We start from the raw sequence: 17,988 nt of genomic DNA, 5'->3' as shown, positions 1-17,988 counted from the left end.
AGAATTAGAACTTTTAAAATCGGATGGTCGTTTCTGCCCGCATCGAACATTCTTTCGGCGGACTGGAGATCCAGTGGGAGTTGCTACTTGGGGGTGGGCTTGTTCCTTCCTCCCCTCTTTCCCTTTTTCCACAGCAAAAAAAATTAAATAAATAAATAAATAAAACTTTGAGAAGAGCAATCAACCGCCAAGATTCGCGGCAGAGAGGAACCTTGTTTAGGTAGCAGAAATTATCCACTCTCCCCCTGGAGAGCCTATGATAGCTCGGGTCATCTGGGACTCTTTCTCAGCTCCAGCAGCGACTGGGTTGATCTTCATTACTTGGGAGTTCCCACCTTTGAGTTTCCTCAAGGTTAACTTTGACAACAGTTTGAGTGATGGCAATAGGAAGGGAAGGAGCTGGATTCACCATTAAGGCTCCATTTTGCATCTCATTGCCGTTGGGAATAGGCGGATCTATAATACGTCTCTTCCTGGAGTGGAGTTGCGGACGGTATGGGCAGGGATCAGTTATGCGAGATCATGCTTGCAAGCGGACTTACTCGGCCACTGTCATTATTGGATCCTAATCAGACCAGGGAAGTGCACCGATGCCCACTCCTTCTGGACATCTGACGGTGTGCGAGGAAGCGTACCAATTTCAGAGCAGTCATGTTTACTGCGAGATGAATAGAGATGCGGACTGGATTGCATTCTTTGTTACTGATCATTCTGGCGAGATGTTGTAGATGACGGGACGTGGTTTTACCATCTCCATTCTGGAATATTTTATTTTTTAGGTTTTATAGGTATACTCATACTAGATACGTGTGATTTATTCGTCCAAGCGAAGAAAAGAGATTTAGAACTTCCTCCACCCTATTCGACCTGAAATTTTATGCGTACATCTCTAGCTCTAGGCTGAGAGGTATTCCAGTCAGATCACGCGCATATCGATCGCGACGGATTGCTCCCTACCCTGTCCCATCTACTAAGTTTGTCCTTACGTGCGGGAAAGAACGCGCGGTGCAAGCAACGCTAGGCGAGCGGTTTCGCTGCCTTTCCCCGCGTAACATGGATCGTAGCTGTATCCTTCGCGCGAAAGAAGGATTCACCTTCCTTCCCGCGAATCCGCCGTTGGATCATCCACTGCTCACTTTGATAACCGTGCAGACGGTGAACGACGGAGTACGGATCGCTTTGAGAGCCGTGCGGTGGGTAATCCAACGGTGCATTCGTGCGAAGGAAGTTGAATCCTTCTTTCGCGCGAAGGATACAACCGCGACCCCTTCGCAATAACGTGGACCCCGAGGAATAGTCTGAGAAAACCAAACAAAGAACCATTAAATAACGCCACCTCAAGATGAGGGACTTGAAGGAATAAAAGAAAGTGAAGCCTTTCTTATTAATACGAGGGTGGTGGGGTGGACTGTCTTCTACGCTTTCTGTTATCACTAGCAGAAATCGTTGCAGAACGTCAGCCCTGCTTTCTTCTGCCTCTCTCTCTCTCTCCCTCCCCCATTCCCTATATATCTCTCCACATAAGCCTCTCCTTTCTTATTGGGTTCTATTCTTGTTGGATTCCTCCTCCTCCTCCTCTTCTTCTTCTTCTTCTTCTTCACTTACTCTCTCTCTCTCTCTCTCTCTCTCTCTAAGAACAACATAAGTGATATATAGAGTGAGAAGAAACAGAGGAGGGAGCTAGAGATGGGTGGTGACTGCATCCCTACCTTGGCCATGGTATTGGTTCAAGTGGGCTTCGCCGGCTTGAACGTGGTGTCGAAGCTGGCCCTCGATGATGGCATGAGCCCCTACGTGATGATCACCTACCGTCAGATCGTCGCCACCCTCTTCATCGCTCCCATTGCCTTCTTCCTTGAGAGGTAATTGGTTTATCCTTCCTCTGTCATTACCAGCTTTTCCTTCTTGATGGTTTCTTCTTTATTTCCTTCTTGATCTTTTTAGTGGGGTTTGCGGGACGCTGGGACAGGGGGTGACCATAACCATACTCCTCCCCATAGCCATGCTCTACTTTGGGCTCTAGCAGTTAGTCGTCTCTTTAAAGAGCTAATAGTTCTAATATCTAAAAACCTAATAATTCTAATAGTGCAATGACTGAGAAATTAATGTAACTAAACTCTTTTTTTTTTTTGGCTGAAAAAAAGGGGGAGGAAGGGACAAGCCCACCCCCCCGCGTAGCAGCCCCCACAGTACCCCGTCAGAAGAATGTTTGATGCGGGCTGAAATAACCGTGTGTTGGGCGCCCCGACCGGTTTTATTCATACCCTCTCCACCCGTGATCCCGGCTCATTAACCCTCTGAGCTCCGGTACAATTACCCTTCATTTGAGTACGTCACATCTGCCACCACCGAAGCTACCAGCGAACCAATAAGCCCTCTCAAACCACGTGTCCGAATAGGAAGCATCCGATCTCCACAATTTAATCGACGTCTGCGCGTTTCGAACTCGGAACTACTTGGTTGGAAATAAGGCTCAGTTCCATTAAGCTACCACCTCAGTGACAACTAAACTCATCTTTGAAAAAAAAATGTAACCGAACTCCAAGTCGATCACCTTCTTCCTCTTCTTCGAGCTTCCATTAGTGTATACCAATTCAAACTCGTTGTCCGTGGATCTGCCACATGTCTTCCGATGCCAAGAGTCCGCATTGTAGTAGCACATATATACCCATCAAATACCTGCGTTTGAAGTGTTAATTTGTTATTAAATTTACTATATGATTATTCTTATCATTCTTGGTTCTGTTAATGGATATTCATAATTTTATTTTCATTAATACAGAAAAACTCGCATGGCGATTTCGGGCAAAATTATCTTCCAGATTTTCCTGTGCTCGTTATTTGGGTAAGTGTCCTATAAATCACAAGTGAAACGAGAGGGGACCGCCGTAATTGGGAGACAAATGGTTCGCTCTTCCAAGCACCCAATGCCGCACCCTCATTGACAGATGGGCCCCAAGAGGGCAAAATTTTTATTTTTGTTCATAATTTCTTTATTTTTATTTGTTTTAAATGATGCTTGGTTTGATATATTGGTGGATACAGGGCTACAGCGAATCAGCTATTGTACTTCCTTGGGCTCAAATATTCGACGCCGACGATTGCATCTGCCCTCAACAATATGCTGCCGGCCATCACGTTCGTCATGGCCGTTCCTTTCAGGTATCTCTATCGTAACCTTCTCTCTTTTTTTTTTCCGCTAAAATGGGAGTACCATACATAATGTATAGGGATACAACCAAAAAAGTCAAAAATCAGTAAATTACATAGTGCATTGGCCAACTCTGTCTCTCCTACCCAGAGATGATCCTCCGAATGGTTGCCAATAAAAGAGGCCACCCAATCTGCAGCTCATTGGCCTTTTTAAACACGTGCTTCGCCTGGAGCACCATCCCACTACGGATCCTGGCTCGGATATCTCTAAGCAGTGGGTGATAATCACCGACTCCTCCGAAAACTTGCAGGATCCACCCAATGACTGTCGCCGAGTCACCCTTCAGAAAGACCTCTCTCCTCTGCAAGGCGCGCCAAACGTAGTACAAACCAGCCCAGACTGCTCTCAGCTCCGCCTCCGGCATCGAGGTGTCCAACAAGTGGCAGCCCCTAGCAACAATTACTCTGGAGTCCGGGCCCCTAACAACGAAGTCCGCCCTATTCCTCCTACCTCTATTTAGGACGCATCCATCAAAATTGACCTTGAGGAAACTCGAGGGTGGAGGCTTACAGGTAAAAAAATACTAAATGGGACGCTCCACAAGCACATGAGGAGCCCCAAATATTTCAAGCTGCCAAAGGCCACCCATGATCTACCCATGATAGAGCACCAAATATCTCTACCATAACCTTTTTCCGTTTCAAAATAAAATAAAAACCCCGTAAGGACGAACGCATTTCGCCGCGTCCAATTCACAACTAGACATAACATCAGCGCGATACGTGCACGACTCGATACTCCAAAGGTAGAACCGGCGTCACGTGGTTTTAGATGGTTTTGTTTGGGCGGTTACATGGGCCAATACCTAACATGACCAAAAGAAAATAACTGCGGACCATACAAATTATTTTGACTTCTAATAATACTCCTACCCATCAGTATAATTTTCTTTTATTAGATCTGTTTATTAGATGTTTTATAGAGGTCGAGTCGGATTATTTGTTTAATAAATTGTTTAGGCTTGGTTTGATTTTTTGACTCATTTAAAAAGATTAGGTTAGGTTCAATAAATCTTTGACCTAATATGTATCCGGCACAGCTCAATCCATTTGCCACCCCTACAACTTGCACCATGCCGGCATGGCCTTAGGAATTGGTTGCAAGTTCTATTTATTTTGCAACAAACCAGTAGGGTGTACTACCTTTGGCCAGAGGATAATTTTACTAGGGTTTTTTTTTTCTTTCTTTCAAACTTGATGTTGTGGACTTCTTGACTTCAGGATGGAGACGATAGGGATCCGAACGCTGGCAGGGCAAGCGAAGGTGATCGGGACAGTGCTGTGCGTAGGTGGCTCCATGGAGATGACCTTCTACAAAGGAAGTCTTGTGAAGATTTGGTCGTCTCGCATCCACTGGAGGTATGCCGAGGGCATGGCATCCAGCACTGGTGGCTCCGACGATGGACGGAGCATGGCCCTGGGTGCCGCCCTGATCATCGCAAGCTGCATAGCTTGGGCTGTCTGGTTCATCATTCAGGTACGTAAACAAGATGATCTTATGATCGATTTATATTAATTATTCCATATCAAACTTGGAAACAAGTAGAGAGAGACATTTTGAAGTCAGCATACAATGCTCGATGCTGACTGGGTTGGGTTGGTTGGAACCAATAGCCTCGACCAATGTTCAAACGATCTCGATTACCAAGTATCTAGCTTTTCTGTTTCCATAATGGCAGGCTAAGATGAGCGAAAGCTTCTCTTCTCCTTATACAAGCTCGGCTTTATTGTGCTTCATGGCGGCCATTCAGTGCTTGGTTATAGGAGCCGGGGTGGAGAGGAAGCTCTCAGCATGGAGACTCGGTTGGGACATCAGACTGGTAACTACACTTTATAACGTAAGTATCCTGACACTGCATCAGTCTTCTTCGATCAGCAGCGGCAGCGCTCGTCGTGGTTAAAATCACTCACTGTTTTGTGCTCGATCAAAACATATTACCAGGGCGTAGTTGGCTCAGCGTTAGCAGTTTCACTGATGTCCTGGTGCATAGAGAAGAAAGGTCCTCTGTATGTCTCGATGTTCAGCCCGTTGCAGCTCGTCGTCGTCGCAGTCCTTGGATGGGCAGTCCTTGATGAGAGGCTCTATGTTGGAAGGTATGTGCGTATAGCTGTGAGGCCAATTCCTGCCCGAATTTATATTGTCTGGAGATGGGTCATCAGGTTGGATGTTGAAAAATTTGGATACACTCAACCCAGACTTGGCTTTCATTCAAAAAAATTTTGATACATACGATGCCTGCTAAGTTCTAAGAATTCCAATTTTCCTCTGTTTTTTCAGTGTTACAGGCTCGATCCTAATAGTTGGAGGACTATACTTGGTTCTTTGGGGAAAGGGAAGAGAATTGAAGAAGCTGAGCAACATAGGTGTGAAGAACTTGGAAGAGGAGGTTGAGGAAGGAGGAGGCAGTGTGGCCATTAGCATGCCCATGTATCGCAGTCCTGATCATGAGGCCCGAGATGGCCAACCTCGTGATGGTCCACCGAATTAGAACAAGTTACAGTAGAATTTGAGGTTTCTCATGGTCCAAGGAATTAGGAAGAATTCGCGGAGTCAAGAGAACCCACAGCACAATAAGGACGTACGCTCTCCACGCCATGGATTGAGAAACTTAGGTGAAATGGTCTTTGTCCGTGCAGTGTGTGGGTAAGAGAACGCGTGGAATAACATATTCACCGAATGTAATACCATGACAAATTATAATGAACAAGGGAGCAAAACATGATACTGCAAACTCTTACTTATGTATGATTTCAAATATTAGTGCTAAATTCACATGCACAACTTTGAAACCAATTTTTAGACCGTGCGAATCACACACCGATGCCTCTTCTTGTATGGCCCCTCCTGGTATTTGACCAGAATATGGTATACGCATAAATTGGTGATCAGTTCTATTCTTGCTTGTTATTGACCACTGAAGCTGCCTAATCTGTGTCAAGGGATGATAACAAACCCTAGGTCTTACCTTATTTTGAATAAGGTACGCTGAGTATCGCTCCTGAGAAAATCTACAGGCATGTCAATTTATATTAACTCTGGAATGGAGAGTGCTATCAGTTAGCACTGTTGCGCCGCGGCGCCGGGGGGGGGGGGGGGGGGGGGGGCATCGGCTAGTAGCGAAAAGATTCTGTGCCTTAAATGGGGGATGAAAATCCTTTCCTCTCGAAGCGCCTTTTGAAGGGTAAAACCGTGAGGGCAGTGGTCTCCCCCCATCTGCGCTGGACGCGCGGGCCGGAGCGCCCAAAGCGAATAATACCTCGGGAGGAACGCAATCCTCTTTCTCTGCTATCTTAATGTGGGCTATGTTGTTGTGTGAGGCTCCGGCCAAAGGCCGTCCCCGCAACAGATGGCGCGCCAGGTAGAGGGCGCCTCCTCCCACCGTTGACTACCCCTCAGGACTGCGGAGGCTCAAGAAACTTCCCGCTGGGGAGGCTATGTTGGGGGGAGGGGGGGGGGGTGGAAGGAGCCTTGAATTTAGTCCCACATCGGCTAGTAGCGGAAAGGTTCTGTGTCTTAAATGGGGGATGGAAATCCTTTCCTCTCGAGGTACCTTTTGAAGGGCAAAACCGTGAGGACAGTGATCTCCCCCTGTCTGCGCTGGACGTGCGGGCCGGAGCGCCCAAAGCGGACAATACCTCGGGAGAAACGCAGTCCTCTTTCTCTGCTAGCTTAATGTGGGCTATGCTGTTGTGTGAGGCTCGGCCGTCCCCACAACAACTAGATGGTTTTTTTTTTTTCGTCTTTAACATACTCCTCAAAATTCACTTTGGCAGCTGAAAGCAAACAACCGAATGTTGTTATTTAGCAGTTCTAGGCTGCAGTGCCACTTCCACGGCTTTGTGAGAGATTGGCCTAGCTCTCACAGAGCTATGCAAGGAAGTTTCTGTTTTGCTCCAACCGAATCAACTCCATTCCAATTTCCCTTTTGAATCATGATCAAGGAACTTATAATGCAGAAGTACATATGCCATTTCCCAATAATCTAAAGAATCCCAGGTACATGCCCCATTTCACAGTAATACGAGCAAGAAACTACTCTAGAAAATGGCATGTCTAGTGCTGCAAGCATCTTCAATATGCGTTAAGCAAATTGTGCCAACTTTGCATCTCAAATGTTTCAATATTGGATTACATCTTTCTTGAATATAAAGAGGCCATACTTTTTGATTTACGAAGGGCTAAAATTTTGGGGCCTAGACTTCGTAGAACCTTGTTTGTCAAATGAATAATAGATAAATCATTTTTCAAATAACCGGGTATAAAAGAAGCGTGCGTATCATCATTGCCTGAGAACACGATTTGAACTGAAGAAGAAATTTTCCTCGCCTGCTATGGTGGAATGCAGTCTCCCGGCATCCCACCCATTGTTCATTACTTGAACTGCCCTTCGAGCAGGGTCTCCTACAACCCTGCTGCCTTCAACTGGCTTATCATGTTCTGGAAGACCATTCTCCTGCCTTTCCCTTCTTCTCTTCCTATCCTCATCCCTCTCTTTCCTAAGCCAACTTTCCACTGTTCTCTACAATCCAAAAAGTCATCCAGGAAAAAAGTTATTATAAATAACCTGTATGCCGTTACTGAGAGATAAAAATTATAACTTGACAAAGATCTAAGTTGACTCACAGAGTTAAAACTTAAGCAATTTGATATAAGTAAAATATCTCTAAAAGAGGGTCCGTTATGCACAAGTTTGAAAATGCATATTGTTAGAATCAGGGACTAAGTTATATTATGTAGAACAATAAATCTTAGACTAGCATTGCATTGTTCCATCATTTCATTTTGTATCCATGAGATATCAAAACATTGTTGCATTTCTTGTGCCATTGTCTCAGACTTGTTCTCATCCAGGTGTAATATTGCTTGTTTGCGTGTCTCTGTGCTTGTGTCTGTTCTTCTAATGTAGTTATTCGAGTTACGATATTGCTGCGGTGTTGGCTAAAAAGGCAAACTTTGATGGTAGGATGATCACAGACATTACTGTTGCCATATTTTCCACCTTTCAGACAACGCAATAATCTGAAACATCTGTGGTCGAACCATTTGCCACCAACGTGACATTTAAAGTCATCCAGATTTCTAACATAATTTAGTTTCTTTTGATAAATGCACCCACAAATTATTTGCACAGGATATGATGACAAGCCCACTAAAATTTAAAGATTTATTGCATAATGTTTTGACATTGACTCAACACGAGTAGAACGAATTAGCGAACAAGGATGGTAATCTTTTCTTCTTTTTACTCATATTTCTGGCTTTTTTTTTTTGAGATATGAGGTTCTTTTCATCAAGGTCTTCACAATATGTAGTCTCGAATTATGATTAACAAGAAAAGAATTCCAACATAATTGGAACAAATAATGATAAAATACCAACTGCCATGTTTTATTGCAGGAAATATGAAAGATTTACTGTAAAATAATAGAAAGTGTAACTAGTTTAACTGGTTTAAGATATGACTCATATGAATCACTTTGTCAATAAACCTACGTACCATTAGAGATAAATTACTCATTTCTTTCACTTTTCCCAAAGGCAATGCCAACTGCAATTTTCCATGTGCAACATATACCTGGCATTTGGTGCTAATTTAGTAAAAGATAGTTCTAATGGAAGTTCATGATTGAACAAAGATGAGCACAATACTTACAATATGCGATGGCCAATCTTCAAGGCCATCAAAAATATGTGTTGCATAAATAATTGTTGCTCCTCTTTCTACACATTCCTTCTTAAGATATCTCAAAAGATTGGCCCTTGCCAGCACATCTAGGTCAATGGTAATCTCATCCAGAAGAAGGACCTAGTAAAAGAAAGATAATTGTGCGAGGATTTGATCTGCTTATTGCAAAGTAGTAATATCACAGATGATTTATTATAAAGATTAAGAAGTTAACAAACAAACCTTAAATGGTCTAAGAAGGCCCATGCAAATTTGAACTCGTCTTCTTTGACCATCTGATGCTTTATGCATTCTCCATGAAAGATCAATATCTAAAACCTGAAGTAATAATGACCAAGTATTCTTTAATTGGGTCATTAATACTAAATCAACCACCAATAGGTGGCTGTTAAATGAACATTTCTTTTCAGTCAACTTACATAGCAGTAGTCACAGCAAAAGAGGTTATTGAGAAGGGAAATTGAATAAAAAAGTACACCAAGGTAGCTGTTTGTCCCATAACTTTGATTGACAAAGGAAAAGACATACCTTAATCAATTCCTCTCTCCTTCCAGGATCAATGCCAGAAACTCCATATATCATCTTCTGAGCCGAAATATCCATCTGTATCGTAACCTCAAAACCAGCAAAAGCAACATCTCGCCTCCACTGAATGAACAACATGCTTATCAGATATGATTTTCAACATAAATTTGTTTTTCAATTTATATACACTCAACAATTTACAATTTGAATAGCTAATTGTTTAACCCATGTTTTAGTTGCACGATTGGCTATGAAAAGCTCTAAACGTTTATATTATTTCAGCAAACCATAGACAGCATGCTGCCTTTTTTTGGAAGCTCATTTGTAGTTGCTCAAAAGAAGATGAAGAAGAAGCTCATTTCTAAATTTCAACTTTCACGAGCATACCCAGGTTTGAAAATCCTCATAGTTTTACCCCAGTAAGATGATTTGGAGAACATAAACAGAATTCTCCAATTAAAACAAGCTCTTTAACTAAAAATATTTTTTTCCTCACACCACAGGATCTATTTTGGCATTGTACGCAAAAAGGTCCTTTTTTGCAAAAAATTGAATAAATATCTGAATTATGTTGGGTTTCTCTTTCAATTCACGTGGCACATCAAGTAGCAAGCAAAATTAGTCAAATAATTGCAATCTGAGAAGATAAAGTTAAGAAAATCATAATTCGACCTCTCCGCCCAGGTAGGAAAGATCGCCAGAGGAGGTGAGAGCGGTGTCGTGGAAGGCCGACCGCCCCAATACCCGAACCATCTCCGGCTCCACCATGTGCTTCCCCCCTAATATCTTCAGAATCGTCGTCTTCCCTAAAATCCAAAATAAACCAAAGATCAGATCCAGTACCGCAGCACAGATGAAATATCTCAAAGTTCTCAATCGAAATGGAAACAAATCGATCGATCATTCGATCAGGGAAGCATCCCTACCGACCTGCGCCGTTGGATCCGACGAGGAGGCAGCGGTCTCCGGCGCGGAGGGAGAGGGAGAGATCATCGATGATGGGCTTGGAACCCGGGGGCGGGTGCCCGTCAATCCCGGGGTAGGTGAACCGTAGGTTATTGACCTCCACCACCACCGCCGCGCCGCCGCCGCCGCCGTTCTGCTCCGCCATCTCTGTCTCTCTATCTCTTTTCCCGCTTCTCTTTCTTCCGAGAGAAGCAGGTGCGAGAGAAGCTGTAATGGCCAATGCAACGGAGCGGTCTGGTGGTCCCTAGGCTTAATATAATTTGCGACGTAGCCAAGGTTTACCTACTTCAAGAGGCGGTAACGGCATACTAAATGGACACGTCAACAGTTGCTCCTTAACTAAACTGTGACTCATTCCACGGCCACCAACTCTTCCGGTCCCCGTGGACAGCCGCTACCCGCTAAAGTTCGGATGCTACGCATAGAAAAGAATGCGGTACACATTCGAACCGGCCGTTCGTGGATCCCCGGTCCAAAGCCACGGACGGCAGATCTTGCGTCCCCATGGAGTTTCTATGCGCAGTGATAAAATGGGTGTGTTGGATCTCGGGCGAAATTGGGAACCAAGAACAGGCAGCAGCTGTCTTTCTTCCCGTCTCTCAATTTTTCCGATCAATAAGAAGATTTCTACCGTTAAATTTCTCTTAAACAAGGGAACGAAAATTTCGATCTCGTCTTCGCAATGGCGGCGATCTACAGCCTCTTTATCGTAAACAAATCGGGCGGTCTCATATTCTACAAGGTAGATTAAAACCCTAATCCCACCGAATTTTCGTTTTCTTTTTCGGGTAATAATTTTTATATTTTTGTTTTCTTTTTTTGATTCGATAAATTTTGAGAAAAGATTGGAGTGTTTTCATTGTTTTTTCGGGTGGTGGAAGGATTATGGATCGGCGGGGCGGATGGAGACGAATGATAGCTTGAGGCTGGCGAGTTTATGGCACTCGATGCACGCGATATCGCAGCAGCTGTCGCCCACCGTGGGATGTAACGGGATCGACCTTCTCCAGGCCGACACCTTCGACCTCCACTGCTTCCAATCTCTCACTGGTATCAACTCGACGCATCTCTATGATTTGCTTCATAGAGTTAGATGAACATGTAACTTGGCTTTAGTTTTATTCATAAAATTCTGAGGCTTAATGTTTGAGAAAAAATAGCTTGGAAACTATTGATTTGAATTGCCAATATAGTTTGCTGTGCAATTTGATATGATTTGTAAGCTGAATGCTCGAGAAGGGGCTTGGAATTCATGAAATTTAATTTACCTGTTTGGCTTGGCTTTTCATTTTGATAGCTTTTCTAGGACTGAACACCCATTTAGGTCCAAAAGTAGGGTTAGTAGGTTATAATGGGGAGAAGACTTTGATCACTTGCCTTGAAAAGTATGGGTACCAACGAGGTTGGCCTTGATTTCCGGATGAATCCAGGGGCCAGCTTGGGAGACATACATGTCTTGAATACAGCAAAAATTGCATATATTACTCGGTTGAAATATTGGCTGACCATCTTACCTGACCTCACAAATTCAAGACTTATGACCTTAATCTTTGTATTGTGTCCAACAAAAGGAATGGCCAACTGTTCCTGAACATTCCCATGCGCTGTATCCTTTAGGAGCATACAATCTCTGAAGATCTTAACTAAGGAATGCATTCGGTTCCGTGCGCAAGTAATCAATACAACTTCCCGTAAGTATCCTTCGCATGTGTGCACTCCAATACAGATCCCTAATCGTGTGGATGGCTGTCTAGATATATTTCTACCTCTTCTACGAGTAAGATAGAGGTACACATATGCATAGATGAGAACAATGAGGATCATAACCATGTAGACACGACTTCGACGGATGGCAGGTTCCGTCAACAAGCATGCATTTTCACAAACCCATAATAAATCTCAAATTACAAGGTGTCATTCGTTATATGCGTCAATAGCATCTAGTAGATCAACTAATAAGTTAAATAGAGATCAACTAAGAAAATATCAATTCAATTCACAATAAATACAAAGGTTGAAGCAATCCAAGACAAATGTGCCGTAGTTAGGGTTTCAAGGCTCTGGATTCGAACAAATTTAACAACCATTTCTACAAATCAGGCACCAGGGAACCAAAACCTTGTTTCCAACAAGGTAGAGAGAGAGCAACTTGAGCATTAGAAACAAATCATGAATAATTATAGCATGCAATTGATGTATATGTAACCATAGGGATGTAAAGGTACCAATTAATTCACTATAACCACTTACACAATATAATGAATACCCTAAACATATGCAAAGTATCATTCCTTATAGAGATCAAGAGCAACTAAAAGATACAAGTCAGAAAAATAGAAAAGGAACTTTACAATCCATATAGAAACATAGGAATATAGAAGTACAAAGATTCACCATAATCACTTACACTAGCATTCATTGTGGAAATCATAGCAACTAAAATATCATAACTCTACATAAATTCAGTTATAGCTAGCCAAAATAACAGTGAATTATACGAAACACCTTGCAATAATCCAAAAAGGCTGAACCCTATCATGGACTCTAGAGGCAAATTCTAGATTCGAGGATATCCGAGCTCAATAAGGACAATAACAAAGAAAACCCTCATAATATCCAGCTGGGTTGAACCCTAGCATGGATTCTAGGCAAAAACCCTAGATTCAATGACAACTGACCAAAATATAATACAATAAAAGTGTGTGAAAATCAACACCAGACCATAGCATGATTCTATATCAAAACCCTATATTCAATGAGTACAAACGATAAACAAGAGATTATGATAGAGAAAACGCACAAAATCCAATTCCATAGCACAGATTCTAGCAGTAAACTATAGATTCATCAAGTAAATGGCATGATAAAATGACTGTAATCCACAAAATCCAACACCAACTTTGAATCATAGCATGGATTCAGGGGGAAAACCCTAGATTTGAATATTCTTTGGCATAAGAAGCAAAGAGAATAGAAGGGTTCAAGGGTGAAACCTAGAGAAAAACCTTCTTGAATGTCTTAAATCAACCCTAAAATCCATGGATCCCTCAACAAATGTGGTGATTCACCACAAAAAAAAAATCTATATAAAACCAGATCATCAATCATGGCCATGGGAGCTCTCACCTTAAGTGTATACAAGGGGAAAGGCTTGTCAGGGCTCATCGTCACTATCAATGCCTGGAAGGAGGAGCTCACTGGTCAATGTGAGCCCGTTTGGGCCGAGATCATGGTGGGGAGCAGCAAGGCATCAGGAGAACCAAAAAGATCGGCTATAGATAGAAGCAGAGCACCACAAGAGCGGGATAGATCGCCAACAGGGTGTTGGAAGGATTGGTGAGGGTGCAGGAGGGTTGAGGGGGTAGGAGGGTTGAGGGGTGGGGGTTCAAGGGGAGGTATCCAAACTTGCTCGAGGACAAAAGAAGGGCGAGCAAGGAGAAAGTGTAAGGGAGGACCGATCCCCACTTTCAGCGACTTTTGCCTACCACATTTTGAAGTCAAAAAGGTGGGAAAGTAGTTTGGATGGGAGTGGTCTGCAGTGGTTTCCACTCCAGGAGTCATTTCTGGGCCACCACTCTCACAACCAAATAGCTGGACCCCTTGGGAGTCCCTTTCAAGTGACCAAGAATCACTTGTAGGGTGAATTAAACTGACCCAAGTGGAAAATGATATGAAGTTTTGGATGAACTCAATGTGGCAAACACTTTTACCTTGTTTTTCGTTTCTAGGACAAGTGATTTTTTCTCCTTTTTTAATTTTTGTGGCAAAAACTATTCATTTATTGGACTTAATTTCCATGGTAGCTATCTAATGAAAGGCGAGATATAGAATTGATATTTTTCTGGTGGAATAGTATTGACATGTCTATGTATTTGTCTCTATTCATTTCTTAGATTTTATCAAGTACATGTTTGAATGTCATATTATAGTCAGCCAAAAAGTACAAAGAAAAGGAAAAATATGTTAAAGTTCAACCCAAATGCTTAAGCTCGTAGGTAGGCAGGCCCAAATATATTTGAGACCAACTAAAATCTCTTACCTATCTGGTGTGGGACTATTCCCACTCTCCAATACCTATCTGATGTGGGTTTATTCCCACTCTCCAACACCCCCTCTCACGTGGAGATCTCTCAGGATGAAACTTGAAGAAGGGCTGCATGTGGAAAACATGCAGCCCTTATCTATCCGATAAGGGACAACTAGTTTGATACTATGTTAAAGTCCAACCCAAAAACTTAAGCTCAACTAAATCCCTTATCTATCCGATATGGGACCATTCCACTCTCCAGCAAAAAATATGGTAGTAGTCCATTTACATGGTGGTATGTACAGTGGAGGTTATAGATGAGATGCAAAATGTTAACCAGTTTAGGATATTTCAATGCAACATTGTAGCAATAGACGAATTGCACAAAGAAAAAGAAAAAGCCATAATCTAGTTGTTTGTTGGTGAATAGAAGCTAATGGATGTCATTTATTAGGTCAAATATTGAATCCATGTTTTTTAGGAAAAGTAATAAATGACTAGGTCCTGTTACATTTTGGTGGAATTAAATAACATTGAAACTCTTTCTGTTTGTAGTAGAATGGAAACTTTTGTTATATTAAAAATTTAGATGCCAAATACATTCTTTGTCTTAGTGCAACAAGTGAAGGTAAAGTGACAATTTGAGTCTGATCAATTCAAAAATTAGTGGGTTTGCTTGTGAAAGCCAGCTGTGTACTTCCATATGTTTGCATCATTGTATCTGTGAAAAATTTGATGCACAACATTGAGTCCGGGAAGGATCCTAACCCCCACCTTGGGGGGGGGGGAGTTGGGGGAGACGAAAAAGCAAAAAATGACTGGAGGAGGTAATGAAACTCATTCATATAATTAAGATTCGCCGTCTCCATACCGAACTCCGTACCGCTGCCACACTAGCACAGTGTCGGTATGGTATGGTGTAAAATTGTTTTAGCGTATCGAGTGTCGGTACGCCATTTTCGGTACCGAACTGGTATGGTACGGTATGCCCTATACCATCCGATTCAGGCCGGTATGGCGTACCATGCATACAATTATTAATTTTGAGCTGTTGTTTTGACCTTGATGACACCTATTGTTCTCAGTGAATCCCATTGTATCCATTAGTTTACTAATAACTTGCTGGAGGTTGTTGCACAATACCATGACTTAAAACTTGAAAGAACTGAAACTTTGGCATTTGAATTGTTGTTACTGCTCCTGGATTCCTACGGATAGCTTTCATCAATATAGAATTATATCTCTTGCAGTATTTCCTCCTACATGATATTTGATTTCTTTGACAGATTCCTTCATTCTCACATATGTCTTAAGCTAGAAAACAAATCAGAAGATTTTAAAGAGACTGTAGTTTCTTAGATGTTGTTGGATCACATGGTTGCCATAATCTGAAATTGAATAAAAACCTCTTTCATTTCCATGAGCATGATTTTGCAAGCAACCCCAAATGCTATTTGATATTATCTAGATCTATTTTTGTTGCATAAATCCATCAGCCGAGGAAAGTTAGAGCCTAGAGTGACAGTCAAGATGGTTTTTTTCACTCTTACTACCTTGTTCATATCACGACCATTACCTATCCAAAGCCACCTAAGATAATCACTTTATGGAGATGTGTTGTGAACGAACTCTACAATCAGTATTCACAACTTGATATATAGATGTATCAGTGATTAGACCAACTGTAGTCCCAGATCACTATTATAACATTCTTTGGGAAATCAGATTTGTCAAAAGTTAGATTTCATGTATGTTGGAAGAAAGGCTTGATCTAGGCTTTTATTATGTGGTCAACATCAAGCTGAATGCCAATGAGCTTGGTATCTGCAGGTTTCTGTTCACATTAGTCTGTTTCCCGTTCTCTTAGTTGTGTGTCGCGACTCTTTGAAGTGTGAAATATAATTGCTTCGGTATCTGTATCCTCCTAATTTTTTGCTCTGGTTGGGGGGGTGTTGCCAGTTGTTGTGTATGTAAAAGTCAGTTGTTACAATAAACACTTTACCTACCCCTTTAACCATGTGCAGTGGTTGTTTATGTGAAAGTTAATTGTTAGATAAACACTTTACCTGCACATTTAGCCATCTGCATGTCTCCAATCTCATGTCCTTATGTCAAGTTCTGGAGATTTAGTCAAAAGTAAATTCTCTAAAGCCATTAGGCATCCTTTTTCTGGTACCACGGCTATGCACTGGAGAATAATACCTGAACTCTTCCCTTTAATTTTTCAAGTATCCTGATGGGAGATTAGATATAATATGTTTGCCACCACAGCTATCTTTATACTAGTCATTTTCATGGAGCTCGAGGCAAGTTTCTACGCTTAATTGAAGTCCTTTGATATAGCTTCTGAATTTTCTTCATTGATTTTTAAGCTTCTAGATTGCCTTTAACTGTCTCTCATCGGTAATGTGCCTATATTCCAGCCTAAATAGTCTGTTTTTATGCCATTGGCATGTTTCCTTGCATAACATGCTCCTTAATGAAAATGATTGTCTTCAAAATTCTATGATAATAATTCTTTTCAATTTTTTCTGGGACTTATATTTCTTTTCATTGTCAATACAAATTTTAAATCTTATTCATATATTGAATTTTTCTCCAATTCATGTATGATAGGTACAAAATTTTTTGTTGTTTGCGAGCCTGGGGCACAACACATGGAAGGTCTACTAAAAGTCATCTATGAATTGTACACGGATTATGTTTTGAAGAACCCTTTCTATGAAATGGAGATGCCTATCCGTTGCGAACTCTTTGATCTGAACCTTTCTCAGGCAATCCAGAAAGACCGTGTTTCACTGTTCGGGCGATAAAAAAAAAGAAAAGAAATCCTGACTATATATTTTAGATGTTAGTTTCCCACACTTTTTTCAATCGAGTTTTGTTAATGTGGACGGTTGTATTGTCAGTCAATCTTGAATGAATCTAAGCTTTCAAGAAAGGTGCTCTCAGATTTTTGAAATGCTCAAGGTCTGAATTCAGGTAAATTATTTTTAATCCCATTCTATCCGGCTTATACTTTTGAACTGAGGCATGTATGCTTTCATATTTTTCTTTCCACATAACATATGTACACATGGTAAACTTATTGTTAGAATATTGTGATTACTCTGTTGAAGCGTCCTTTCTTGCATCACAAGGTGGGAACAAAATTGTAAAGGTCCAGGTGTTCTTGTAGATTTTTAACGTGTGCTCAGGTCTGATGGTAGATAAGCTGTCGATGCTGAAAGCACAAAATGGCTGTGATGGGTCCATGGCAGGAAGAGGCCATGTTATTGGCCGCCTCCCCTGTTTTTAAAAGCTCTTACAACCAACCCATCATAAAAGGTAAGGTCAGAACATCTTGGATGCTCCATATTTGCTTGTCTAATATAAAGAATGTTACTTTGAGGGTGAGATAGTTCTATATATTTAAGCTTCACTACTTCGCAAATGGTAAAACTTGCGGCACAGCCTGATGGTAGAAGGGATCAGATCTTGATGAGATCAGCTTCATCTAACTTCACATATTGATTTATCAAACTTGCTTGAGGCATGCCTGTAGACCTGCATAACAACTAATATAGGTTT

At 41.8% G+C, this 17,988-nt stretch overlaps 3 protein-coding genes across 3 annotated transcripts; 2 read left to right on the top strand and 1 right to left on the bottom strand.

The window, feature by feature from the left end:
* The first annotated feature begins 1,405 nt into the window (after positions 1-1,405).
* LOC103700934 (WAT1-related protein At1g09380) lies at positions 1,406-5,991 on the top strand. Its single transcript, XM_008782830.3, has 7 exons — positions 1,406-1,862; positions 2,783-2,845; positions 3,046-3,162; positions 4,435-4,690; positions 4,893-5,051; positions 5,156-5,307; positions 5,492-5,991. The coding sequence occupies exons 1-7, from the start codon at positions 1,687-1,689 to the stop codon at positions 5,700-5,702; spliced, it is 1,134 nt and encodes a 377-aa protein (XP_008781052.1). The 5' UTR covers positions 1,406-1,686; the 3' UTR covers positions 5,703-5,991.
* A 1,268-nt stretch (positions 5,992-7,259) lies between these two features.
* Positions 7,260-10,627, bottom strand: LOC103701030 (ABC transporter I family member 20). The gene is made up of 7 exons (XM_008782964.4): positions 10,356-10,627; positions 10,098-10,231; positions 9,429-9,548; positions 9,123-9,218; positions 8,868-9,020; positions 8,712-8,789; positions 7,260-7,733 (listed from the first exon to the last, which is right to left on the bottom strand). Exons 1-7 carry the CDS (start codon positions 10,534-10,536, stop codon positions 7,494-7,496), a joined length of 1,002 nt encoding a protein of 333 aa, XP_008781186.2. The 5' UTR covers positions 10,537-10,627; the 3' UTR covers positions 7,260-7,493.
* Positions 10,628-10,936: 309 nt separating this feature from the next.
* Positions 10,937-17,523, top strand: LOC103701028 (trafficking protein particle complex subunit 4). The gene is made up of 3 exons (XM_008782962.4): positions 10,937-11,133; positions 11,273-11,441; positions 17,035-17,523. The coding sequence occupies exons 1-3, from the start codon at positions 11,074-11,076 to the stop codon at positions 17,229-17,231; spliced, it is 426 nt and encodes a 141-aa protein (XP_008781184.1). The 5' UTR covers positions 10,937-11,073; the 3' UTR covers positions 17,232-17,523.
* Positions 17,524-17,988: the final 465 nt, after the last annotated feature.

This window comes from Phoenix dactylifera, chromosome 3, assembly GCF_009389715.1.
Source record: "Phoenix dactylifera cultivar Barhee BC4 chromosome 3, palm_55x_up_171113_PBpolish2nd_filt_p, whole genome shotgun sequence".
NCBI classification, from domain to species: Eukaryota; Viridiplantae; Streptophyta; class Magnoliopsida; order Arecales; family Arecaceae; genus Phoenix; species Phoenix dactylifera.
Note: the sequence above shows the minus strand (reverse complement) of the source record. Positions and strands in the feature narration are given on the sequence as shown.

Excerpts from the sequence above, each read along its gene's own strand:
- LOC103700934 (XM_008782830.3), top strand. The coding sequence starts at position 1,687 with ATGGGTGGTGACTGCATCCCTACCTTGGCCATGGTATTGGTTCAAGTG. Across the intron at positions 1,863-2,782 it reads ATTGCCTTCTTCCTTGAGAG|AAAAACTCGCATGGCGATTT; the intron begins GTAATTGGTTTA and ends TCATTAATACAG. Across the intron at positions 5,052-5,155 it reads TGGTAACTACACTTTATAAC|GGCGTAGTTGGCTCAGCGTT; the intron begins GTAAGTATCCTG and ends ACATATTACCAG.
- LOC103701030 (XM_008782964.4), bottom strand. The coding sequence starts at position 10,536 with ATGGCGGAGCAGAACGGCGGCGGCGGCGGCGCGGCGGTGGTGGTGGAG. Across the intron at positions 10,232-10,355 it reads CGTCGGATCCAACGGCGCAG|GGAAGACGACGATTCTGAAG; the intron begins GTCGGTAGGGAT and ends TTTGGATTTTAG. Across the intron at positions 7,734-8,711 it reads TGAGTAATTTATCTCTAATG|AGAACAGTGGAAAGTTGGCT; the intron begins GTACGTAGGTTT and ends TTTGGATTGTAG.
- LOC103701028 (XM_008782962.4), top strand. The coding sequence starts at position 11,074 with ATGGCGGCGATCTACAGCCTCTTTATCGTAAACAAATCGGGCGGTCTC. Across the intron at positions 11,134-11,272 it reads GCGGTCTCATATTCTACAAG|GATTATGGATCGGCGGGGCG; the intron begins GTAGATTAAAAC and ends GGGTGGTGGAAG. Across the intron at positions 11,442-17,034 it reads CTGCTTCCAATCTCTCACTG|GTACAAAATTTTTTGTTGTT; the intron begins GTATCAACTCGA and ends CATGTATGATAG.